The 26,610-nt window shown below is 43.1% G+C and overlaps 1 protein-coding gene across 3 annotated transcripts in view; it reads right to left on the bottom strand.

Annotated features, from left to right (window-relative positions):
• PTBP3 (polypyrimidine tract binding protein 3) overlaps positions 1 to 26,610 on the bottom strand; it is a 111,857-nt gene that overhangs the window by 41,831 nt on the left and 43,416 nt on the right. For all 3 annotated transcript variants that reach the window (XM_059724622.1, XM_014596346.3, XM_059724621.1), the window contains exon 2: positions 10,695 to 10,770. In XM_059724622.1, coding sequence (XP_059580605.1) covers positions 10,695 to 10,719 — 25 coding nt within the window. In that variant the 5' untranslated portion in view covers positions 10,720 to 10,770. The remainder of the gene's footprint in view (positions 1 to 10,694; positions 10,771 to 26,610) is intronic.

Genomic DNA, 26,610 nt, shown 5'->3' with positions numbered 1-26,610 from the left:
TCTAAAGATTTAGAAATAAATATCAGCGTGCGCCTACCTTAATTTATCTGAAAGTTGAAATAATGTTTGGTAAAAACGCCAAACGGGCCTGATATCAACTGTTCTTAAGGAAAAAATATGTATAGATAGTTTGGCATCAAAGTCTATATCTGATTTATCTGAGAAGCCAAAGCCATAAACATCTTTTAACAAAGAGGACAGATCATATATAACATGAGTTCACTAACAACAGGAGCATTACATTCAAACCTCACAGAGAAAAAGCTCTTTAACTGGCAGAAACACAAATAAGGCTCTTAAAAAACTAGGAATTGCTGGGTTGGAGGGGAAAAAGAGAATGACCTTGAACAGGAGCCTGTCAAAATGCTAAAAGAGCCAACTGAAAAATCCTATTATTTTGTCTACGAGGACAACAGCTCAAAAAGGAAGACTGTCCAAAGGCTGAATGTCTACGAAGAGTCCACAATAAAAAACATTAACATGTTGCATAGTAAGATCTGTCTAGCAGCAGCTGGATCAAAGCTTCTGTGCTGCCACTGAGTAGCTCCAAACCACAGAATATAACCAGTCAACCGTCAAACTGTCACATGTAGAGTTATGATGTCCTTCGTAGACTTACTGCAGTGACCACTAGAGAGCTGTGACACTGTACTGAGGGGGGCAAGGATTCTTGCAAAGCTTGCTCTGGCACCAACTGATCTTCTGTAGTCACAGACCTCAATAACACTCTGGTCTCATTAGGAAGTTTTTCAACCAATTGTAGAAACCAGTATCATTGCAAAGTATCTTGTTAAACCAACAAGGTTTCATAGGCAGTATATGAATTTGCAAACTAAAAAAGGAGTATGTTTTTCTCTCCAAGACGACCTGTTTTCGTGAACATCTTGCCTCCAGGTAACAAGTTTAAGGAGACTGGGGGGGGGGGGGGGGGGGGGGGGGGCGCGGCAGCATGTCCTCCAGGTAACAGGCATCTTGTCAGCTGCAAAGATTCAGGGACCAGGATCATATTCTGAAGTACTCCTAAACCTTAAATGTGACCTGGCACCTCCCCATCTGTCCTTGTAGATATCACCAAAGTAGATTCTGGGGTCTGCCATATATCCATAATGTGCTCAAGAGTGCCCTTATTAACAGGCATGACTAAGCAGCTTTGAAGTAACAGGCATGAAGTTCAGGAGGGAAATCTCAAAACTGCCTGCTATTCTTCTAGGGAACTCCTCCGAGACCCTGAAAACAGTTTACTGAGGATGTGAGACGAGTCACAGCTTTACTTAGCAATGGCAAAGATGGGGCCAATGGAATGTGTTGATTCTCACGTTCTTTACAAGCTTTCTCCTCCCACTGAGACAGAGCTCTTGATGAAATGGCTGAGGAAAAGGTAACCACCTTCCACCCTCTATTCCACTGTATTGAGAGCCAGAGTGAAGAAAACGAAATGATGATCCCACTGACACCAAGACAGCAATGACTACACCCTTACGTGAAGGGTGTGCGCTAAGAAATGTTCCCCAGCTTCCCCTCTTATGATAGATGTCAAGTCTTAACATCAGTCGACTTCCAATACTATACCCAGCATTCAAACTAGGTAAAGAAGAAAATCTCCTTGGAGGAGGGACTCTGCTGCAATGCAAGGATAATGATATAGACAAAATTTTAAAGGAGATATAACAACACGTAGAAACTTATACCTCAAAGTATAAGGGGTAGTCACTGACACCACAAGATGCAAGCCACTTTAGGCTCCAGTACCAGATGGATCTTAAAGTAGCAGAAACATCCATCCAAGGGATGTCCAGTTCTGGAATGACAGTAATTTCCATCAGAAATAAGAGACTTAGCAAAAGAAAGAAGTGGTACCACTCTAGATGGTAAGAAATGGTCTGGAATTCAAAAGTCTTGTCAGGTTACAGGGTTACAGCAGAAATGTATTCTAGCATATTGGCAGCACTATAATCAGCTGAAAACCTGATAACCCCCAGTGTTTGAAGACTCATGGCATTAGACTCCAGTTTACACAAGACAGCACAGTAACTTTTAGCTCTTGGCCAGTAGCCTAGTTAGTGACCCCATCTAGCCACATCTGGAAAGCTCTGTTCCTTTCTCTTCTAACCAGACGTCACTGACTGAACTAAGGAGAACTAATAAGATGCTGACAAAAATCACAAAAATGAAAGCTGGATAATCTCTCAGCCTCCAAAATGGCATCTCTCAAACACAGCATTGAAGGAAGCTGAAAAATGAAGGATATTTCTGATGACAAAGCACAGAGTAAGAGACTGAGATGCTATGCGTTGCCTTTTTCACCAAAAAGTACATTTAAACAGACATCACAAGACCTCAAACTTCAAGTTAGAAAGTATTTTGACTTGTTTTAAATCAAAGCTCTATCTTCGGCACCAATGTGCAGTCACTGGGGTTGCACAATATGGGGACTGTGCCAATGGCACATAACTACCCTGGGCTGTTCAGTAGCAAGGTATGCGGCCACCAGGGCCTGTGGGCCACATATTAACCTCTTGGCAGGGGGGCACATGCAGCCTTCGGGTCACCAGTTGGACAGTCCTGTTTTAAATACAGCTACTTTGCCTCAGTCTTCACAAAAAAAATTAGACTGCAACCAGAAAGCCAATAAGGGTTATTTGGATAAAAGTTGATGGATAAAATAAAAGAAGAGAAGAGACGGAGAGTTCTGATGGGTCTGAATGAATTCAAGCTAGCAGGGCCAGAAACTTCATCCCAGGGTCCTGAAAAAACTAGCACACAAGATCTTGGAGCACTTGGCAATGATCTTCATATAGTTGTGGGAGACAGGAAAAGGGCCACTGTAGTGCCACTGTTTAAAAAAGGCAAAAAAGGAGAACCTGGAGAAGTACAGATCAATATCTGGGAAGTTACTGGAGCATATCCTAAAGAATGCCATTTGCAAGCCTCCGGAGAAGGAAAGGCCGATTACAAGCAGCCAGCATGGACTTACTCAGAACAAATCATGTCAAACAAATCTGATCTTCTTTGACACTAACAGTGTATAAAGGGAAAGCAGTAGGTACAGCATATCTGTACTTCAGCAAAGTTTCTGACAAAGTCCCACATGACCTTACAAGCATAGAATCATGCAAAATTAGGGTTGGTAGGGACCTCAGGAGGCCACCTAGTCCAAGCCCCTGCTCAAAGCAGGACTATCTCTGACTAGATCATCCCAACCAAGGCTTTATTTAGCCAGGTCTTAAAAACATCCAAGGATGGGGATTTCACCACCTCTCTAGATAACCCCTTCCAGTGCTTCACTACCCTCCCTCATAAGAAATGTTTTCCTAATATCCAACTTGAACTTTCCTTGCTGCAACTTAAGACCATTGCTCCTTGTCCTGTCACCTGCCACTACTGAGAACAGTCCAGCTCCATCCTCTTTGGAACCCCCCTTCAGGTAGTTGAAGACTGCTATTAAATGCCCCCTTAGTCTTCTCTTCTGCTACTATATCATCCCAGTTCCCTCACCCTCTCCTCAGAAGTCACATGCTGCAGTCCCCTAACCATTTTTGTTATCCCTCTGCTAGACCCTCTCCAACTTGTCCACATCCTTTCTGTAGTGGGGGGCCCAAAACTGGACACTCCAGATTTGGCATCAACAGTGCACAACAGAGGGGAATAATTACATCCCTTGATCTTTTGGCAATATTCCTACTAATACAGCCCAGTATGCTGCAAGCTTTTTTGGCAACGAGGACACATTGCTAACTCATGTTCAGTTTACTGTCCGTCGTAAATCCCGGGTCCTTTTCTTCAGAGCTGCTGCTTAGCCAATTGGTCCCAGGCCTGTAGTGGTGCATGGGATTCTTACGTCCTAAGTGCAGGACTTTACACTTGTCCTTGTTGAACCTCATGAGTAGTGTTCTGTGTTTTCAGTTTTTACCAATTTTCACCAATAAATTTCCTGATTTTTTTTTATTGGAGTTATTTGGTTTTTTTTACTGATTTACACCCTTTTTTTTAGCTCACTCAATTTTACCAGGTACAGTAAAATCCCTGTGAACCACCATGAGTGGGGAATGGCTGGGGGGTGCCAGTAAGTTAAAAGTGTTGGTTACCCAAGGCACAGGTTTCCAGCAGGATGCAGGGTCAGGAGGGAAGGAAGGGTATGGCAGCAGCTGCACACAGAGAGGGGGGGTGGCTGGAGCCATTGCCTGGGGTTGCAGGGCTCCTGGCTCTGACCCCAGGCAAGGTGGAAGGGACCACAGGAATCGCTCCCAGGGCAGGCAGGTCCCAGCTGCACCCCAGCGGCTCCAGCCTACTCTGGCCACTGGGGACTGTGAGCCCAGACAGGTGGGGCAGGCGGGAGAGCCCGGCCTCGCTCCTTGTGGTGGGTGCTGCACCCAGCAGCTCTGCACAGGCCTGCAGGACTGGAACCAGTGACCAGGGATGTGGGGTTCCCAGCTCTGACCCCAGTTGGGCAGGAGGTGCCAGTGCTGGGGTTGGAATTGGGTGTCTCCCCATTCCCTCCCCTCTTCTGGCTGTGTGCCACCGTGCCATGGTGAAGGCAGCTGGCGTTGGCTGCTCCCAGGGCCACTGCAGCAGGGGTGGAGTGAGCAGGGACAAGCTGCAACGTGCCCCATATCCCCTGGTGCTCTGCTTGTTCCCACTCACCTCAGCCCCTGCTGTGGCAGCCCCAGGAACAGCCAATGCCAGCTGCAGAGGGACCTGTAAGTCAGTGAGTGCAGAGCACACAGTGGGAAGGCATGGCTCTTGCTGCTGTGTGCACCCCGGGAGGGCTGCGGGGCTGTGCCGGGCTCTTCCCGGGGGGGCGTGTACCCCCGATCTGCGCACCAGACGAGAGCAGGCTGATGCCTGCCCTGAGCACCAGGAAGAGCCCGGTGCCACTACTGGCCCCAGCCTGCAGTGGCAGCCTGCTCTCGTCCTGCAGAATACCTGAGAATACCCTGGCACAGCCCCACAGCCCTCCTAGGATGCATGTAGCAGCAATAGCCATGCCCCCTGCCCCACAACCACGGACAGTTCCCTCCACTTCACTCCCTGCTGCAGCCCCAGGAGCTACCAAGGGGCTATGCTACCCCCACCCCCCTTCCCTAGTCCCAGCCTTACTCTCTCCATCCCTCACCGCCATGGGAAGATATTATTTTCCCTGATTTAAACCGATTTTTTTTCCTTTTCTTCCTTTTATCCTGATTTCAACCCAGTTTTTATGTTTGGAAAATAAACCCTGAAAAATTCCTGGATTTATTTTTTTAAATAAAAACTGAAAATGCAGAACACTACTCATAAGACTTTTTTTTGGCCCAATCTTCCAGTGTGTCTAGATCACTCTATATCCTAGCCCTACCCTCCAGCGTATCTAGTACTCCCCGCAGTTGGTGTTACCTGCTAACTTGCTGAGGGTGCGCTCCATCCCATCTTCCAGATGGTTAATGAACATACTGAACAGAACTGGCCCCAGGACCAACCCCTGGGGCACTTCACTTGATACCGGCTGCCAACTAGACATCGAGCCATTGCTCACTATACCAGTTGAGCCTGATGATCCAGCCAGCTTTCTATCCACCTTTGTATTCATCCAATCAACCAATATTTCCTTAGCTTTCTTGCAAGGATGCTGTGGGAGACTGTATTAACAGCCTCACTGAAGTCAAGGTACATCATGTCCACTGATCTCCCGATATCCATAGAGGCAATCAGATTAGTCAGGCATGACTTGCCCTTAATGAATCCATGCTGACTGTTCCTGTGATCACTTTCTTCTCCTCCAAGTGCTTAGAAATGGGTTCCTTGAGGATTTGGCTTCATGATTTTACCAGGGGCTGAGGTGAGGCTGACTGGTCTGTAGTTCCCTGGATCCTTCTTCCCTTTCTTAAACTTGGCACTACAGTTGCCCTTTTCCAGTTGTCCAGGACCTTCCCCGATGGCCATGAGTTTTGAAAGATAATGGCCAGGTGAAAAAGGTTGTTGAGTACTTAAGCCTTTTCCTCATCATCTGTCACTAGGTTGCCTCCCTTTCAGTAAGGGACACACACTTTCCATGACCTTCCTCTTGTTGCTAACATGCTTGTAGAAACCGTTCTTGTTACCCTTCACATCCCTTGCTAACTCCAACTGCACTTTGGCCTTCCTGGTTTCATCCCTGCATGCCCAAGCAATATTTATACTCTTCCCTAGTCATCTGTTCAAGCTTCCACTTCTTGTAAGCTTCCTTTTTGTGTTTAAGCTCATGAAAGAGTTCTCTTCTAAGCCAAGCTGGTTGTCTGCCATATTTATTATTCTTCCTGCACACTGGGATGGTTTGTTTCTGCACTCTCAGCAAGGTTCTTCAAAATACATCCAGCTCTCCTGGACTCCTTTCCCCCTCAGACTGGCCTCCTAGGGGATCCTACCCTTTGAGGGAGTCCAACTCTGCTATTCTGAAGTCCAGGATCTTTACTCTAATGCTCTCCCTTCCTTCCTTTTGTCAGGATCCTGAACTCAATCATATCATGGTCACTGCTGCCCTAATTGCCATCCACTTCTACATCCCCCGCCAATATTTCCCTTTTTGTGAGCAGCTGATCAAGAAGAGCATGGCCCCTCCAACACTTGGACCAGCAAGTTGTCCCCAGCACCTAGATTGCCTGTGCACTGCTATTATTGCCCTCCTAGCAGATGTCAGGGTGATTCAAGTCCCCCCCGTCTTCTCAAAAACAAATTGGGAGAAATGCAAACTAGACAGAAGTACTATATGGTGGATGGGCAACTGCCTCTATAACTGCACGCAAAGGGTAAGTATAAATGGATCCATGTCAGAATGGGAGTCCCACAGGGGTCTACCCTGGGCCCAGAGCTAGTCAATGCATTTATTAATGATTTGGCTGGTGGCACTGAACGCTTTTTCAGAAAGTCTGAAGATGACATGAACTTAGGAAGGACTGCAAACACGTTGGGAGGATAGGAGCACCTCACTGGATAGCAGCACTATGGAATATATTCTAGGAATTCTGGTGGAACACAAACTGCGTTGTGATGCAGCTGCATGACAGGCAAAAACATGTTTTGGCTGCATGAACAGGAGCATTAGGTGTAAGGCACCCTTTACTTAGCATTGGATAGGCCTCATTTAAAGTATTCTGTACAGTTTTGGCCTCCACATTTTAAAAAGGACATGGAGAAGTTAGAGAGTCCATAGGTACTGACAAAAATGATGAAGAATTGGAAGGCAAGCCATATGAGAAGAGATTGAAGGTATGTTCAGTTTGTTGAAAAGGCAGTTAAGAAGAGACATGATGATAGCCTTCAAATACCTGAAGGGCTGCCATACAAGAGAGAAAGAACACCTTGTTTTCTCCTGCTGCATGGACCAATGACCTGAAGTTGCAGCGAAGTAATTTTAGACAGGGTATCAGGAAAACTTCTTCACAGTTAGAACAGTGAGGCAGTGAATAGACTGCCTACGGAAGCTGGGGACTCTCCAGCACCAGAGATGCTCAAGAGTGTTGGATAACCACTGATCAGGGATGCTCTGGGCATACCTGTGCCTGTATTCTACTAGGGGTATTTCTCTTGCTTCTGGGCTTTGTTGGTTAGTGCATGGGGATTGGAGGGAACTCCTTTTTTTCCCTCTGTTAAACTGTCCCATTGTCAGATTCTGGAATCTGGAACATATCTACCATGTAAGGAGACGATCCTCCAAGCCCAAAGGGTGACAATCCCCACACTGATCAAAGGGGACAGGAGTGCTCAAAAGCCCCCATGGCTCACCAAAAGCATCCACAAACGTCTCAAAGCTAAAAAGGAGTCATACACCCAATGGAAGGGAGGGGCCATCACCAAGGAGGAGTATACCTCCATTGCCCAAGATTGGAGGGGGGCTGTTAGGTAGGCTAAGGCACAGATGGTTCTGGGACTAGCGACCTGGATCAAGGATAACAAGAAGTTCTTTTTTAAATACATAGCGGGTAAAAAGGTACCGGATAATGTAGGGCCTCTGCAGGATACGCTAGGAAATCTGGTGGTCACACCAGACAACAAACCTAACCTCTTTAACAATTTCTTTGCCTCCATTTTTTTGAGCAGGGACCAGGGCATCCCCTGCACTGGGATCCCCAATGGACCCAGGGGAGGCACTGCCAGGCCCAGGGTCAGTGAGGACCTAGTCAGGGAACGTCTGGTGGGTCTAGACGTGTTTAAGTCAGCAGGTCCTGACGATCTCCACCCCAGAGCGCTAAGGGAATGACTAGAGGTCATTGCAGAACCCCGGCACAGCTTTACGACCACTCGTGGTGCTCTGGTGAGGTGCTAGAGGACTGGAAAAGGGCCAATGTGGTCCCCATTTTCAAAAAAGGGAAGAAGGACGACACAGGAAACTACAGGCCCATTAGTCTTACCTTGGTTCTGGGAAAGCTCTTTGAGAAAATTATCCAGGAGCACATCTGCGAGGGGCAAGCAGGGGAGATCATGCTTAAGGGCAACCAACATAGGTTCATTCGAGGCAGGTCCTGTCAGACCAACCTGGTAGCCTTCTACGACCAGGTCACAAAATCCTTGGATGCAGGTATCGTGGTGGACGTAGTCTTTCTGGACTTTAGGAAGGCCTTTGACACTGTCTCACCCCATTCTCGTTAAGAAATTAGGCAATTGTGGCATCGATGCCTACACAGTCAGATGGGTCCCAAATTAGCTGGAGGGCTGCACCCAGAGAGTGGCAGTAGATGGGTCTTCTTCAACCTGGAGGGATGTGGGCAGTGGGGTCCCCCAGGGCTCGGTCCTCAGGCCTTTACTGTTCAACATCTTCATCAGTGACTTGGAAGAGGGGGTGAAAAGCACCTTGTTCAAATTTGTGGATGACACTAAAATGTGGGGAGAAGTGGGCATGCTGGAGGAGAGGGACAGGCTGCAACTAGATCTAGACAGGTTACAGTGCTGGGCAGATGAGAACAGGATGGGACTCAATACTGACAAGTGCAAGGTATCGCACCTGGGGGAAGAACCAACAGCATACCTACAGACTGAGGAACTCCCTTCTAGTCAGCACAGAGGCAGAAAAGGATCTTGGAGTCATTATTGATTCCAAAAGGAACATGGGCCGTCAATGTGGGGACGTGGTCAGGAAGGCTAACTGCACCTTTTCATGCATCCACAGATGTATCACGAGCAGGTCCAAGGAGGCGATCCTCCCCCTCTATGCGACACTGGTCAGGCCACAGTTGGAGTACTGCGTCCAGTTCTGCGCGCTGCACTTCAGGAGGGATGTGGACAGCATGGAGAGGGTCCAGAGGAGGGCCACTTGCTTGATCAGGGGGCAGCAAGGCAGGCCCTACGAGCAGAGGCTACAGGACCTGAACCTGTTCAGCCTCCAAAAGATCAGGCTGAGAGGGGATCTGGTGGCTGTCTACGAACTGGCCAAGGAGAACGAGCAGGCTATGGGAGAGTCCCTGTTCCCTCGAGCACTACCGGGAGTAATGAGGAATAATGGCCATAAGTTGACCGAGAGTAGATTCAGGCTAGATATCAGGAGGCACTACTTCACAGTCAGGGAGGCTAGGATCTGGAACCAACTTCCAAGGGAAGTGGTGCTCACTCCTACCCTGGGGGTCTCCAAAAGGAGGCTAGATAATCACCTAGCTGGGGTCGTTTGACCCCAGCATTCTTTCCTGCCCATGGCAGGGGGTCAGACTTGACGATCTGCTCAGGTCCCTTCCAACCCTACCTACTATGAAACTATGAGATCAAAATTATTCAATGAGAAAAGTACTCCTGCAGATATGTGTCTCTATCACGGAGAGGTTGCATCCTACTATGAGCCCTTATAGTCCCACTGAGGTATCTACCATGTATTCTTCTTAACATGTAGGCCAGAGGCAGACAATTATTTCAGGAGGAGGGCCACTTACTGAGTTTTGGCAAGCCATCAAGGGCCGCATGACAGGCAGCTAGGGGCAAATAAATATTAATTTTCTAAATTTTTTAGGGGCCCTGCGGGCCACATTCTGCCTACCCATGATATAGGCAGATTTGTTGACAGGGGACTGGAGTTTCCTTAAACTTGTCAGGAGTCAATATTTCATATTTTTTAGACTCTATAACTACTTCATAGTGAGTTACGTCTTACACAAGCGACTATACTGGCGATAAATTCTTCAGCTCAAAAGGCAGTGGTACTATATTTACTCAAATCTAAGACAACCCTAAATTTAAGACAAACAGAAGCTTCTTCTATTTAAAAGGGAAAAGAAATTAAGCAAAAATTTTCCAAACTTACGTGTGTCCAATTCGATTATGATGAAATACCTCTCTGAGGTTCAGAAATTCTGTGAGCAAATGCTAGAACTGAATGTCCTATACCTTCATAATTTTAAGAATACTCAGATACTTAAATTCCGCCCCCCCCCCAACAATTTTGAAATGCTGAAGACAATTAATTAAGGGCTATGAAAATCTCTCACAGATTACTAGTTTAATTACGCCTATTAAGCATAAATAACCCTTGACCCATGGTATTGGTGAAATTTTAGATTTCCTTGACACAATTCTGACTAAAGCTTCTGTAAAGTCCTTTTCCCCTTAAAGTTTCTATGGTCTTTGCTGTAGGTTTTGCTTGTAATTTAAAACTTCTTTTGTAATCATTTTATGAGCAGAAACAAAAAGCAGAAAATCCCTGAAAGCACACTTACAAAGAAGAACATTAAAAGCATGATAGATTAATAGTTTTGGTATACCTGTAGCTGGAGTAGAATTGTTCATGGTAAAAGGCCCGTTAGTGATACCAGAAGAAAGAAGCTCGTCAGATCCACGCTGAAAAACAAAATGCAAGATTATTAGTAAAGGTTTTCTGGATAATGGTCCACTTATTTATTACACTTATATCACCATACTTCCTACTGTACCATAATGCACACTGCTTATTGCACAACAATGCTTCAGGAACAAAGAAAAATGCAAATTAAAGTGTTTGGCTAGCCACACAACTCTGACTGGTCCCATTTCAATTTACTGAAATTTTACCATGAGTTTAGCTGTATTACACTGATAACTAATCTACTGCTTCTTCTACTATAAAAAGGCTATTTCAAGAGGAACAGAATGTAACAATATGCAAACTGATTTGATCATGTCTTGCATAAAATAGGTATCACAAGGACTCTATTAAATAATAATTTAAGTCCTATCTGCTGCTGTGATGCATGTCTGTACCCCAACCTGACTCATGCTACACAACAGAAACCCCCAATTTAAGCAATACAAAAGAGGAACCATTTTGGATTGATATGCATGATTGCACAAGTAGCAACATGTTTATAAGGCATAGTGTCTTCTCATAATGCGCAACAGCAACACGTGTAAAATAGAGCAGCATTCTTCACAATTAATTGTGCTTTCCAGGAACAATTTTCAAAAGCTAACAAACACTTAATAATTACATGGTGGCAAATATTGTGATTAATACCTACAAAAACTTTTGCTTAAAAACTTTTGATTTTTTGTGTGGAAATTCAGAACAGAAAACATTTTCACTGAAAAAAGTATCAAACATCAACCAACAAATGCATACCTTTAATTACATAACCAACTTAACATGTCGTTACAAAAATAAAATAAATCACATTCATTCTGCCCCTTTTCCTTCTGAAACAGGAAAAAAATAGTAGTTAACTTCTCAGGAAGAAAAAGGTTTCACATTACTGAATTACTTCCTGCAAAAGTGTTCAAAAGCATAGGGGGCCAGCAGATGGACTAAGGCTGTGAGTCAACACAGCGTTTGAGTACTTGTTTAACTTAAGTTACATCTTGTCAATGGCACTTAAGCTCATGCTTCACATGGGAAGAAGCATGTGTTCAGTTTATATATTAACAGCTGTAGAATTAGCTTTTGCAATGCAGAGTCTCCCTGAAGAATATGCATTTCTGAATCAGGATGAACTTAAGCATATTATTAAAAATTAAATCACATGCCTGAAGTGCTACCACTGAAGAGATGCCTTAGCCATTATTGGGAAAAGGGAATTCAAGAGATAAGGACCCTTCATTTAAAAAGACATGCTGTGAGTGTTTGGATATTAAGCTATTCATTCCAGTTGATTACAACTTCTGCTACAGAACCTACTAAAAGAGGATGTTCCCCTAAACAATCGAGACAAAACTATGTAAACCTTTCCAAACCAAAAAGTGATGCTTTGAATTACACCTGAAACTGAATAGGAATTAACTGTAATACCTGACAAGCAAAACCAAAACAATACTGACTTCAGGAATCTAACAGCCAGGTAAATTTCACTCTCATTCAGCTTTAGAATACTCTTTAAAGATAGCCCCACTAAAAACTACTGCAGTCATTGAGTTTAGCAGGCCCCAAGGATTCCAAAAGAAAAGATAATTATTACCTTGCTTCATACAGGCCTAATGGATATACAATACAAAAGATACATTAGTCCAAAGCCAAAAGACTCATGATGTACCACTGAGTTCACTGGGCTGGCCTTACCACAATCAGTTTCAAGCCATGGTGACCCCACAGATCAGCAATGCTCAGTATGCATGTACTCCACATACCCCCAACCAGGATCCATGTGCTAATTAGTACTCCACTCATGACTGGAACCAGTGTTTTTGTCAAGTCCTGGGATGCTCCACATATTTTTATGTAGATGACGGGTGTAGGTTGTAGCCATGTTGGTCTACAGACATAGGCAATCAAGGTTCTTTGGGTAAATCTGATATCTTTTATTAGACCAATCTTAGTTTACCCAAAGAACCTTGTCTGCTTACATGCAGACGAGGTATATGGCAGCCTGGTTGGGCATCACCTCATGAAGGGCAGGGCCACGCTTTTCACATGCGTCAGGCTGAGAGAGGAGGCAACAGAGGGATTCTTCTCCATGAACTGTTTGGGGCCCTGTTTCATGAAGTTTGCCACATATTTAACACTGGCGAAGAAACAGGAATTACTGAAAATGGAAAAGAAAGGCACAGCTCTGCTGTGGGAATAAAAAGGAAGTTGAAATATATACAAAGTCAAAAGAGCTAGTGCTGAGGGGGATTGCACTTCATGGGCGATACCGAACGTCTTATTCAGATGGGTTGTACTACCCTATTCTTCTGGTAGGTTTCCATTCACAGGTTTACCCAATGTGGGTCATGTGCCTTATAGTCATGCTTAGTGTTGGTGGTTTTATGGCTGATTTCCATTAGTGAGTACAGACTGCTTTTGGCAACATTTTAATGCTACGCAATGTATTTAAAGAGGTTTCCTTATATGCGAATGTATGACATAGGGTTTTCTTTCACATGCTGGTTGGAGGAAAAAAAATATATTTTATTCAAGTAAATATGGTAACATTACTTGAATGAATAATAAATTACAAGTTAAGGTTTCAACATATGCTATCAATATTGCATTTAATTTTTAAAAAAAGACTTAGTTTAAAAGGCATAGATTTTAATCCATCCTGACATTCAGGAAAACTTCTCAGGAAAGAAACCATCAGTAACAAACTTGATGAGATGCACATCTGCAGCTTTATTAATACATTACAAAAGTTTGCAAATAGTGCAAATTTGTTAATTTCCAAAAAACTAAATTCCTTATTCCAATCTAAATTTTAGCATGAAAAATCTGACCATTTACATTAATTGGTCTGTTTTAATGTCTTCCCAAAAACAGCCATTATAGAGCCAGATACCAATGGCTATAACAATACTTTTGTTAGAAAACTACTTTACAAATCAATAATACAGAACAATGCCTGGACATGTAGACTACTCTTGCTACACTGTTATGGAGTTCCTCCACCATTCATATTTAGGAGGTGTACTGATTTCATTTCCCTTCAAGAAAGCCACATGCAAGACCTGAAGTATGTAGCATAAGGCCCTACACAGACTCTGTAGACTGCATTTCTCCATATTATTAACATTTGCAGAAGACAACCTGATGCCAAATTTTTATTCCAGTTAAAAATAGTAAACAGAAGACATGGTTCCAAACAAGAGGGCCTCCAAATCTAAAACTATAAAGCTGCCTTACAGGGTAGTAACAAAGAACTCACTTATCAAGAGTACAGAGCAATTTCTTTTATTTGCAACAAATAGAAGTTGCTCAAGTTTAAGATAACATAAATTTTATGTTTGCCTTTGCCTGTTGCTTAAAATTGGTGAAAGTGTACAGGACAAGAGCTGGAAAGAGCACACTGTTAATGGTGCTCCATGCTAGAGTGGGTCATCTTCAATCCTTCTATGGCAGTAAGCCATCTCTCCTTTCTGATATTATTCAATGTGGCAGACAGCTGTTCTGTAGTTCTCTTTAAGTTGCAGGGTCATTGTATCACTTGATGATATTAAAGATCTTTTTGCATTGCTTGTCCTAGGATGGCACATAATGGCTTCTATAACCAAACTCTGTGTACCCAGAAGATATTTCAATTAGACAGGTTGTAAATGTACTGTAGCCTTGATCACTTTTGGTTTCTGATGGATCCTCTAGTTCAGTGGTTCTCAAACTTTTTATTTTGCGGACCACTTGAAAATAGCTGAGGGTCTCAACTGACCACTTAATAAACTCCTTTTTGTTCTACAATACAAAGCACAACTCATGTCATCTGTGTTACCTCCAAGAGAGGGCCATGGGCTCTAGAAAACTTATTAAGGGATGTTTAGATAAATTAGATCTAGTCAAATCAACAAGACTTGACAAAATTCACCCTAAATTACTTTTAGAATTAGCAGAAACTAATTTTGAGGACTACAGAGGGCGAGGTAAAACCCAGAGAACTGCAGAAAGTCGCACACACACATTTTTAACAATGGGAAAGAGGAAGACCTAAGGAATTACAGAGTAGCCAGCCTAATTTCAGTCTCCATAGAGGTATCAAAAGCATTCAGATCAAGTGATTTCCGATCTTTCTTTGCTCATGATTCTACTCTCCCAGTCAGCTCACAATCCCAGTTCCAATGTGATATCAACTCTTCCAACTGGATTTTCGTGGGGTTCACAAATCCATTCATAATGCTACATTAGGTGTGTGTGATGGGGGGTGAGGGGGTTACAGCCTCAGTCTATGGCAAGTGATAAAAAGGTTAGTTATTGTCACAACCAAATTATAGTAGTGCCCATGCCACAGGCAAGAGATACTATTTAAAGCAGTTTTATTTTACACTAGGTTAACTAAGGGTTAACTAACAAGATGATAGTAACAGGGTTTTTTTTGCTGCGCATGTCAAAAAGAAATTTATTGCTGCGCCACTAACAGAGATAAAAATTTTGCCTTCTTTGCTTTATATAAATCATTGTAATTGGTCGGAGTGACAGGGGAGTATTCCCTGCTACAAACACCCTAGAAAAAACTGCTAGGTAACTGGCGATTCTAATTAAATTTATGACGTGGCGAAAAGCAATTGGCTAGTACACAAACAAAACCCCGCTGCATTTCCGTGAAGTCGGAGACAGCGACTCCGTATACACCTGGAGACCTCTGACATACGGGTCAGAGTAAACTGGCAATTTGATCAGTTGCCAGTTTGCCCCCCCCCCCCGTCTTCGACCTTATCTCAGGCGTAATCGACGACCGCCAGCCCAACCTTCTGCCCGACCACTTTTACAGACTGACCTACTTTGCAGACTGACCTCATGAACTCTAAGCTGTAACTAACCAAGTACCTCTGACCTCCGTTGTTCACCACCTTGACGGCGTGAGTAAATAATCTTGCTTTGCAACCGATAAGCGTCCGCCTAATTAATTCCACTCCAAGCATCACAAGTACCCGCCTGACGGCTTCTAAGGTCCCGACTCCTTGCTGCAGTGCATGGCAGCGACAGTTATTAGCAATCAACATGGCAGTTGTCAAATACAAAGTCCTGTCAGATGAAAGGAAGAAATAAGATAGATTTGACAGCTGGCCTAGTAGATAGGGTTATGGCTTCTGATATTGTCTCTCATGGCATTCTCATAAGAAAATAGGGAAAAGAAGTCTAGATTAAATCACCATGAGGTGCATGCACAACTAATCCCTCTTTAAGAGTACAAATATCAGTGGTTTCCTGTCAAATGGGAGGCCAATTCAAATGGAGTCCCCTGTGCTGATGAAGAGAGGGAAGAGCATCTTCGCAGACAGGCTCACTGACCTAGTGAGAAGGGCTTTAAACTGGTTCACCAAGGGATGGAGAACAAATCCCTGAGGTAAACGAGGAAATGGAAGACCTGGAGAAAGTAAAAGGAGGCAGGGGCACCAAGGGAGGACTCCTCATTCTTCCTGAGAAAGCAGGGCAGTCGGCTAGTTGCCTCAGGTGCCTGTACACAAGGAATGCACAGAGACCTGGAAACAAGGAGGAAGAACTAGAAGTCCTTGCATAGTCAAGGAACTATGACATGATTGGAACAATAGACTTGGTGGGATAGCTCGTATGACTGGAGCATGGTCATGGACGGGTACAAACTGTTCAGGAAGGACGGGCAGATGAGAAGAGGAGTTGTATGACTGCTTAAAGCTCCAGCATAAAACTGGAGATAGGCCTGCTGAAAGTCTCTGGGTTAAGGTGAGAGGGGAGAACAACAAGGGTGAGATTGTGTTGGGGTTTGCCACAGACCACCAGACCAGGATGATAAGGTAGATGAGGCTTTCTTCAGACAACTAGGGGAAGTTTCCCCAATCACAGGCCTGGTTCTCATGGGGGACTTCAAATCACCCTGACATCTGCTGGGAGGGCAATACAGCAGTGCACAGGCAATCCAGGTAAGCTTTTGGAGAGCACTGGGGACAACTTCCTGGTGTAAGTGTTAGAGAGTCCAATGAGGGGCTATATTCTTTTTGATCTGCTGCTCATAAACAGGGAAGAATTCATGGGGGATGTAGAAGTGGATGGCAATTTGGGCAGCAGGGACCATGAGATGATTGAGTTCAGGATCCTAACAAAAGGAAGAAAGGAGAGCAGCAGAGTAAAGACCCTGGACTACAGAAAGGAAGTCCTTTAACTCCCTCAGGGAATGGATGGGAAGGATCCCCTGGAAGGCCAGTCTGAGGTAGAAAAGAGTCTAAGAGAGCTGGATGCATTTTGAAGAAACCATAAGGAGGGTGCAAGAACAAGCCATCCCAATGTGCAGGAAAAATAGCAACCAGCTTGGTTTAGCAGAGAACTTTTCAGTGAGCTTAAACACAAAAAGGAAGCTTACAAGAAATAGAAGCTTGGACAGATGACTAGGGAGGAGTATAAATATTGCTTGGGCATGCAGGGATGAAACCAGAAAGGCCAAAGTGAAATTGGAGTTGAAGCTAGCAAGGGACATGAAGGGTAACAAGAAGGGTTTCTTTCTATAAGCATGGTAGCAACAAGAAGGTCGGGGGAAGTGTGGGTTCTTTATTCACAAGGCAACCTAGAGACAGATGAGGAAAAGGCTTAAGTACTTTTTCACCTTGGTGTTCACAGGCATGGTCAGCTCCCAGACTACTGCACCAGGCAGCATAGTTTGGGGAAAAGGTCAGCAACCCTCAATGGTGACAGAACAGGTTAGGGGCTACTTAGAAAAGCTGGACATGAACAAGTCCACAGAGCCAGATGCAATGCATCCGAGGTTGCTGAGAGAGTTGGCTGATGCGATTGCAGAGCCACTGGCTATTATCTTTCAGAACTCATGCCCAACAGGGGAAGGTCTCAGACAACTAGAAAAGGACAAATGCAGTGCCAACTTTAGGAAATGGAAGAAGGATCCAGGGAACTACAGACCAGTCAGCTTTACCTCAGCACTCAGAAAAAGCATGGAGCAGGGCTTCAAGAAATCCATTTATAAGCATTTGGAGGAGAAGGAAGTGATCAGAAACAGTAAGCATGGATTCAAAAAGGGCAGATCATGCCTGACCAACCTGACTGCTGGACAGAAAGCTGGCTGGACAGTCAGGCTCAACAGGTAGTTATCAATGGCTCGAGGTCTGTTTGGCAGCTGGTATTAAGTGAAGTGGCCCCAGGGCTGGTCCTGGGGCTGGTTTTGCTCAATATCTTCATTAATCATTAAGTGTACCCTGAGCAAGTCCACATGTGACACTAAGCTGGGGGGTGTAGTAGATATGCTAGAACAGGGGTGGGCAATTATTTTAGGTGGAGGGCCACTTACAGAATTTTGGCAAGCCACCAAGGGCCACATAATAGGAAACCTGGGGCAGATAAATATTAATTTTCAAAGCTTTTAGGGACCCCATGAGCTGGATAGAGTGGCCTGGCAGGCCGCATTCAGCCCATGGCTGCATTTTGCCCATCACTGTGCTAGAAGGTAGGGCTAGGATTCAGTGACCTAGGCACATTGGAAGATTGGCCAGAAGAAATCTCAAGATTCAACAAGGACAAGTGCAAAATCCTGCATTTAGGATGGAATAATCCCATGCACCACTACAGACTTGGTACCAACTAGCTAAGCAGCAACTCTGCAGACAAGGACCTGGGGCTTACAGTGGATAATAAGCCGAAGATGAGTCAGCAGCATGCCCTTGTTGACAAGAAGGCTAATGGCATAATGGGCTGCATTAGAAATGCTGTCACCAGATCAATGGAATCGATTATTCCACTGTATTGTGCACTGGTGAGGCCACATCTGGAGTACTGAGTCCAGTTTTGGACCACCACTACAGAAAGGATGTGGACAAAATGGAAAGAGTCCAGCGGAAGGCAACAAAAATGGTTAGGGGGCTGGGGCACATGACTTCTGAGGAGAAGCTGAGGGAACTGGTCTTATTTAATCTGCAGAAGAGAAGACTGATAGGTGATTTTATAGCAGACTTCAACTACCTGAAGGGGGGTTCCAAAAGAGGATGCAGCTGGACTGTTCTCAGTGGGGACAGATGACAGTACAAGGGGCAATGGTCTCAAGTTGCAGCAAGGAGAGTTTAGGTCAGATATTAGGAAAAAACTTTTTCACTAAAAGGGTGATGAAACACTGGAAGGGGTTACCTAGAGACTCTATCCTTGGAGTCCTTGTGGACTCTCTATCCTTGGAGGCTTTTAAGACCTGGCTAAACAAAGCCTGGGTTGGGATGATCTAGTTGGAAATAATCCTGCTTTGAGCAGGGGGTTGGATTAGATGGCTTCCTGAGGTCCCTTCCAACCCTAATTTTCTGTGATTCTATTGCTCTGTCTTAGGGTCAGTCCTAGCTAACATATTCCTCAGTGACTTGGATAATGGAATAAAAAGTACAGCTCTGTGATTTGCATACAAGAACAAGATGACAGGGCTTTTAAACCCTTTGGACAGGCTCAGAATTTGAAAGCAATGCACTTAGGAAGGAGAAATCAAATACAAAAGGGAGATCACTTGCTATGCAACGATACTGAAGAAAATGATCTGGAAGTTTCAGTGTAATCACAAATACAAGTGAATGTGATGCTAGTCCAAAAGAGAGAGAGAAAAAAAGTGTCATGCTGGGATATATTAACAGTAGCATTACAAGCAAGAAACACTCAGGAATATTCTCCTGTGCTGTTCCATATTGGTGAGGCTCCATTTGGATTGTGTGGCCAGTCTCAGGTAGTACACTAAAAAATGCAGTAGGTAAACCAGAACCCACAGAAAAGACTTTCCATCTTGCTTAATTCATGACACCATTTTATGTTTTGTTGATAACACTTCTATAGCAACAAGTATTAGGCCGTGAGGAAGACCTAAACAGATCAGATACACCTGTTTCAAGGGCTTTTTTTTCAAATGAGTGCTGCTCTAATGATAACTATATCAGGAGTCAGATGGTAATGCTCTGGGAACAGTAAGTGTGTTACAGAAATGGCATGGAGGGGAAGGGGTAGGGGTAGAAGAGGCAGGAGGAAAAGATGATGCTCAAATTTATTCCAGCACAGACCATCCACGGAGGCAATGATTCCAGAAGAGCTGTAACAAAATACATTATTCTGCTCTAGCTAAGTTAGTTAATTTCTTTGTGTAGGCAGAGTCAAAGATATTTTTATATTAACGATTATAAAAATCAAATACGATCTTTTAAGATGCCTTCTCTGAAGTCAAGACTCAAAACTGATTGCAAATCTTCTTTTGTAGTGTTTTTAGTATGCTATGCTCAAAGGCTTACAAGGAAATTAGCATCTCTAAAATGAATGAAAAAACCCACCTACAGAAAGCAGCACGTTCATATAATCTCAGTCTCAGAAGTCAAAGATTCCTTCATTGATTAAATTAAATTTATCCCATATCTCTGATTTATCAAAGACTAAGCCGAAAGCAGGATACTTGTGTTCAAAGTTCTTCAAAAATTGTTTACTTTAAAATTGTGATAGTTATTTAAAGCATAATCAGCATTGGCCAAGTACAACCATATTTTCAAATATAAAATCATGACAATTTCCTCCATTACTACAGCCATGTCCTTTTAGTCTTCCACCAGCATCTTATTCTTTTCTCTTTTGTCAGCTACAAATGCCTGCTATACTTAAATGGATAACATCCTGTCTAGGTTTTAACATGCTTTCATATTAGACACTTAACATGTCTAAAAATTATATAGACTGTAAACATAATTTTGTATTTTAAATAGGAAAAGCTATGAATATCATTCTATGTGATTGAGGTTTTTAAATTAAAAAGTATAAAAAGGTAAACTTTGGTTTGTCACGTACCAAAAAAAAGAAAGTAGCTTAGCTGAATGGAAAGTTAAGAAGTTGTGTTTTGTCCCATATAGAAAAAGAATCCAAAAAGAATAAAAAAATAATAATTAAAAAAAAAAAAAAATGCATTACTGCCCAGGATTAAAACATGCTTCAAGTAACAATAACTAAAACTTGCTGTTAAATTTTCATAAAACATGAACTAAGGGGAGGGGGGCAGTGGGGGGATGACACAAACCTCCCCTTCCCCTTCCCACCTCCCCCCCCCCCTCCCCAAAACTAGACACTTAAGTAGTTCTCAGAGAATTTGGCCTAGGAAAATGCTAAAGGGCAAAATGTAAAAAAAAAGAGTTAGTTTGCCATGTTTTTACTTCTCTGAAATAACCAATACAAAATACCTGTTACACCTCCTTACTATTTCTTCCAGTAAGCACATTTATACGCGTAGAGAAGTAAATTCTACTTCCAAAAATGAGAATTAAAATAATGGAGAGTAATGCCATTGAGGCCAAAATGAAGGAAAGCTTCAGCGAGGGTGGAGGTAAACTGACAGAAGAGATTAATCCATAAAAATAAACAAATTAGCCTTACACAAAGAAGGCTGTCATTTCAAAAAGCTAAACAAGGCGAGCATCATAACAAGCAAAGAACACACACACTGGCTCAACAGGTTGATCAGCAATCTCCCTAGAAACACGCCTGTTAGTTTAACACAGATGGCAGCTGTTCTGTAGGCTTGCTCGCTCATTGGCTCCTTTTGCATGCAGCCAGCTCCATTGTCTCATGTATCAATTATTGAGGCTCTCTTGCTAGATCAGTAACAAGATACTGTAGGTTTAACAAAAGCCACACAACATTGTAATTAAAAAGCCAGAGAAAAATTAAAGGGATTTTATACTGAATGAGGAAAGGGTTTTTTTTAGTTAGAGTCTCTGGATAAATTATTAGAAACAAGGAATGGAATCAACAACCTAAAAACTGAACTGTTTTATATTAACTAAATCCAGGATGGATAAAAATCAACAATTCAAAATTTTAAATAAAAAATACGTTTTTTATTTAGTTGTATTTTTTTTTAAGATGCTTTTTTAAAAATCTATTTAAAGATAGTTTTAATTTAAAATACGTTGGAGCTCAAAGATACCATCACAGAATAGGGATTATAACTTCCAATTGTATACTGTTTGAGACAATATATTCACGTAACCTTTTTAGAAAAGTTTTATAAATAGGTCACAACAGGCCTGGACCCAATCTTATGGGGCTCCCAGAGGCTCCTCTATATATTAGTAAAAATTAAAGAACTCAGTGCTCAGTCTCAAAGGCCCCATTAAGTATTTCTGTGATGCTTAGTTTCAGTTCTCAAGCTGGATTTTGGGTCCACAGATAACATCCTTGTTAACAGCAATATATGGAGGTGAGAAATAACAGACCTGATTACCTACCCATCAGCCCTATTGTCTCCCTGCAAGCTTGTGTATAGAGTCAAGCCCTTACCCCTCTTTAAAAATGAAAAGTTTCAAGAAGTTAAATAAACAGAGGATTGTTTTGGGTGGAGTAGATCTGGGCAAGGAGGAGGAGTCTGGAGATAAATGCAAGGAGGGAGGGGAAGTAAAAACAAAAGAGAAACATTTTGAGCAGAACATTACAGAAGTCTTGAGGGATACATTTCTGAATACAGCCCAGGGCAGGCAATTATTTCAGGTGGAGGACCACCTTAAAGAGGCTGGGGCAGGGAAGGCAGCTGGTTCCAGCGCATAGGGCTTTAGAGTGCCTGTAGACCAACATGGCAAAACCCTGCATCCCTGAAACATTCAAGGTATCACAATCAGCCATTCTGAAATGAAAAAAAAACTTTCTAATTTTTTACAAAAAAAAGGAAGCAAAAGCCCAGCATCCTGACACCTGGAGAATTCCACCCCTGCTCCAGCCTTTTGTTTGAGCTGAATTTTCACACCTGTAAAACAACCTCTATACAACAGAACTGCCTTAGCCAGGACATATATTCCATCAAGCCTCTCTCCTGTGCAACAGAAAACATCTTAGCAAGAAAGAAAAAAATTTCAATACCCTGCTTGCCATCAGACAGCTTGGACGTAAACAGACTGCTCCAACTTTCATTTGAGCCTAATTTGCATAAAATGAACTTTTCCACCTAGGGGAACATAACATCTTTCTGTTCTCCTGTGCAATATAAAGTTTCATTTCTACCTGGGAGAAATGTTACAATCTGTGCATTGTCCTTTGCCTGAGGCAGGGTATGCGAGCCCAAAAGCTTGCAATCAAAAGACTTTTTTTTGCAACTATTTAGTTGGTCTAATAAAAGATACTGCCTCTACCAAGAGTTCTGTGTACTTCTACAAGAATTATTTTTAAAAATTCATCCATTCCAGAAAAAAAAATTGTGGCGTGGGCTATTACCAGTCAGTTAGTTAGTTCAAAGCAGGTCTTAGGTCCCTTATTAATTTCCAAAATTTTACAATTAAAAAAAAAAATTCCACTCTGTCTTATTTTGTGGAAAGCCCCAGGGAAACCATTTTACTAAGCAAAATGAGAAAAATGTGACTGGCCTGAGCACACAAAGTTGTTTTAAAAAGAGGAGGGAAAACAACATTTTCCTTGAGAATTACTCTTTTCAAGTCAATTGCATCTGTCTTCAAAATATATTCTTGACTGGGATTACACTCCTTTAAGTCCTACATATCTTTCACAATGAGCCAAATTGTGACACTGCCAATGTATGGATGCACAGATAGCAGATATAGGCCCCTCTGAGCCACACATGGACTATTCATATCAAAGAATATCAATATGTGAGGAGAGATCAGTAAAGTCTATCTGCTAGAGTCAGCTCTCAGTCAGGTGAACAGACAGGACAAATAGAACAGAGATGGAGGAGATCACTGACTCTTGCCCTGTCTGCATCTACCTACATATCCTTCCCCAGAGTAGGAAAGCTACCAGTAGGGAGACTGGATTACTAAAGGTGCTCTCAGGACAGCATGGTAACAGCTGCCCTTAACTCAAGGTTCACTGCAAAACCAGTTTAAACACATTATTGGAAGTAACTAGAAGAAATGCCCTGCTTTTAAAAGGAAAAGCTGTCATCCACAAAATATTTATAATAATGATTTTAAACATTACAAACCCAGAAGATTAAATTTATATTTCTGAATCCCAAACACTAAGTTTAACCTGAGTTTCTACGGCAGTGCTTTGCAATACTGTGGATGGAAGCTCACAAAAGGAAGCATAAACCCTTATAGTACTACAGTACTACTGAATTTCCCTTCTTTTTCAGCCTGGCTTACACCAAATATGCCATCATCAAATAATAATGACTAGACAATTTAAGCCAGGGATCTGCAAATGTATAAATTCATGTCTAGCTAGAAGCTTCCAAACATTATTTAAAAAGTAAGAAATATGTTAAAATAGCTTGTCAAGCCTTTTTGTTGGGTAGGCTTACATTTAACCCATGTGTGGTAACACGAACTTTACCAAAGGTAAAAAAAAACCCTGACAGGTATAATTTCCAGTCCCTTAATTTACATGACCTTTTCCCCCTAAGGATGCTATTAACTTCAAGCAATTTTTCTAACAGAAGCAAAACAATGTTAATTAAATTGCAATTAAATATACAAATACAACAAAGATACCCAAGGATTTTAATAGACAGGTAGTGACATCATACTGATCTGTCTCTGAAAATCCAGCTTGACCTATGTACATCAAGAGCTTGAACCACACAAGGACAAGATTATATGATTCTGAAGATATGAAGCCATTCTGTTAGTTAAGCAACATCACCAATGGTGCTCAACACATCTCACAGAGCTGTCATCTGACCCATGGAGCTTCTTGTGGGTCCAGAAACTTGGTGGTGGGGAAGTGGTGGCAGCATTAATTGCTGCAGCTCTGGCTGCCACCACTCCCCCACCACCAAATTTCTGGATCTATGGTGAGCCCCACAGGCCACATCACAGGGCCCTACACGCTGGATCATGGCATCAGGTAGAACTGGGCTGAAACTGCATCCGCCCAGGGAGTCGAACCAATGTGCACGATCACTCTACAACCAGATCTGGCACATGCAACTGGCTTGCACCTGCAGACAGATCCTGTGTACCAACCCAACATGGGATTGAGCCTGCAGACCAACCCCATACCACTGATCTGGCCTGTGGGATTGGACAGATTAAACATCATTGAATATAGAATCATAGAAAAGTAGGGCTGTACAGGAACCTTCAGAGGTCCTCTAATCCAAGCCTCTGCCCCTTAAAACCTTGTCTCAGATTTGAGGAAATAGAGTATCCAAAGCATCCTATACAAATCCACTGTTTAACCTATAAGTAAAACTATGCAGTCAACCCTGACACAGCCACACAGCATAACACCCTAACCTGCCACAGTTAAAGTAGTGGGACAATGGTGGTCAATGTGGGCAACGTGACTAATTGCTAACGCAAAAATCAGATGCATTTGGTGGCATAATCCTGATGGTATAATCATAATTCTGAATTCCTTCCTTCTCTTCTGGCATCTAAAGTTAAAGATCAAAGCTTTTATTATAAACTCTGATTTGCAATGAAGGTTGTTTTCACATTTTACTCAGTATTCAACATTCTAAGGTGTATTTACAGCTGAACTCAAAATTGTCAGTTTTGTAAGTTTTATAAAATACTTGGTCAAGACTTTTCAAGAAGTACTGAAAACCAAATAACTGGGAGAAATAAGGGCAAAACAAGTGACATGCTGAGGCACCTGAAAAAAAATTACATTTCTGAATTATGATTTACTTACAAAATAAACTTGGGGGGGGGGGGAGGGCAGGGGAGTCTTTCCAGGTTTGGAGAATAGGTTTATGAAGCAAAATTGTCAAAAATTTTGCTTCAGGGGAAAAAAAAAATCTCACTGAAGCCAAGATAAATACTGTATTTATCCAAATCCAAGACAACTCTAAATTTAAGACAACACCTCAATAATTAGATTCTATACATGGAAAATTACAAAATTTGTCATTTTCCATACACAGAACCTAATTATTGGAGGGTCATCTTGAATGTCCTTCTCACTGCTCCACCAGGGAAAGCAATGACACAGAAAGCAGGTAGCCTAACCCCCACCCCTTGCTCCCCCAGCCTGCCTCCTCTACCAGTCACCACCCTGCCTGCAACCCAGAGCCTGTGGCCTACACACCTGCTCTCTGCCACTTGCCTCCCACTCAATGCCTGCCCCCCTGTCACCCATCTCCCCCCCCCACCACTTCCCTTCTCTTCCCTTTCCTCTGTAGTGGCTCTGGCTCTAGCCAGGGGCTCAGAGCACAAGGTAGCTGCAAGCCCTGGCCAAGGAGCAACAGCTGCAGTTCCACACCACATGGTCTCTCCCCAGCCCCCATACTATGCAATCTCCCACACACTTCCCCTGGGCCACACACCACGCGATCTCCCTTGCCACACTTCCCCATGGCTGGACATCACAAGATCTCTCACCGCACATGCTGCATCAAGCCATTCCAGAAGCAACAACAGCTCTGACTGTTCCTGGGTCCAGGTGGGGCCGAGCCACAGCAGCCACCTGCCCCAGCCTAGTACTCAAATCTAAAACAAGCCTCCCTCCCCCTAACTGAATACAGGAAAAAGAATGAGCATTAGCACTTTTTCCACAGTTCAAACTGAATTTCACAAAAAGGAGTGGCAGAACTGAGACTGCAAAAGCAGCAAGGAGAGGTACATTTTCATGCCAACTAAATCTCAAAATTTGGGGGCATCAAAATGAATGAGACAAACAATAAAATTCTGCAGTTTGCCACTGCACCATTAAGCTTACGGAAGAGCAGAGAGCAAGCAGTAAACATCACCTCTCCTTGTACTCCCTTTCTACTTCGTTCAGAAGGTGCTAGATAGGAAAGGAAAACACTTCAAAGGAGTGCTCCTGTTCAGGTGAGACAGAGGGATAGGGAGAGGCACCAACATGAGAGGCACAAAGGACTTCAACCTAAATCGTTCCATCATCATCACCTAGTGCTAGTCCTTAGCGGCAAT

The sequence above is a fragment of the Alligator mississippiensis genome, chromosome 3 (assembly GCF_030867095.1).
Source record: "Alligator mississippiensis isolate rAllMis1 chromosome 3, rAllMis1, whole genome shotgun sequence".
Classification (NCBI taxonomy): domain Eukaryota; kingdom Metazoa; phylum Chordata; order Crocodylia; family Alligatoridae; genus Alligator; species Alligator mississippiensis.
The sequence above is the reverse complement of the archived record's forward strand: the minus strand, read 5'-3'. Positions and strand labels throughout refer to the sequence as shown.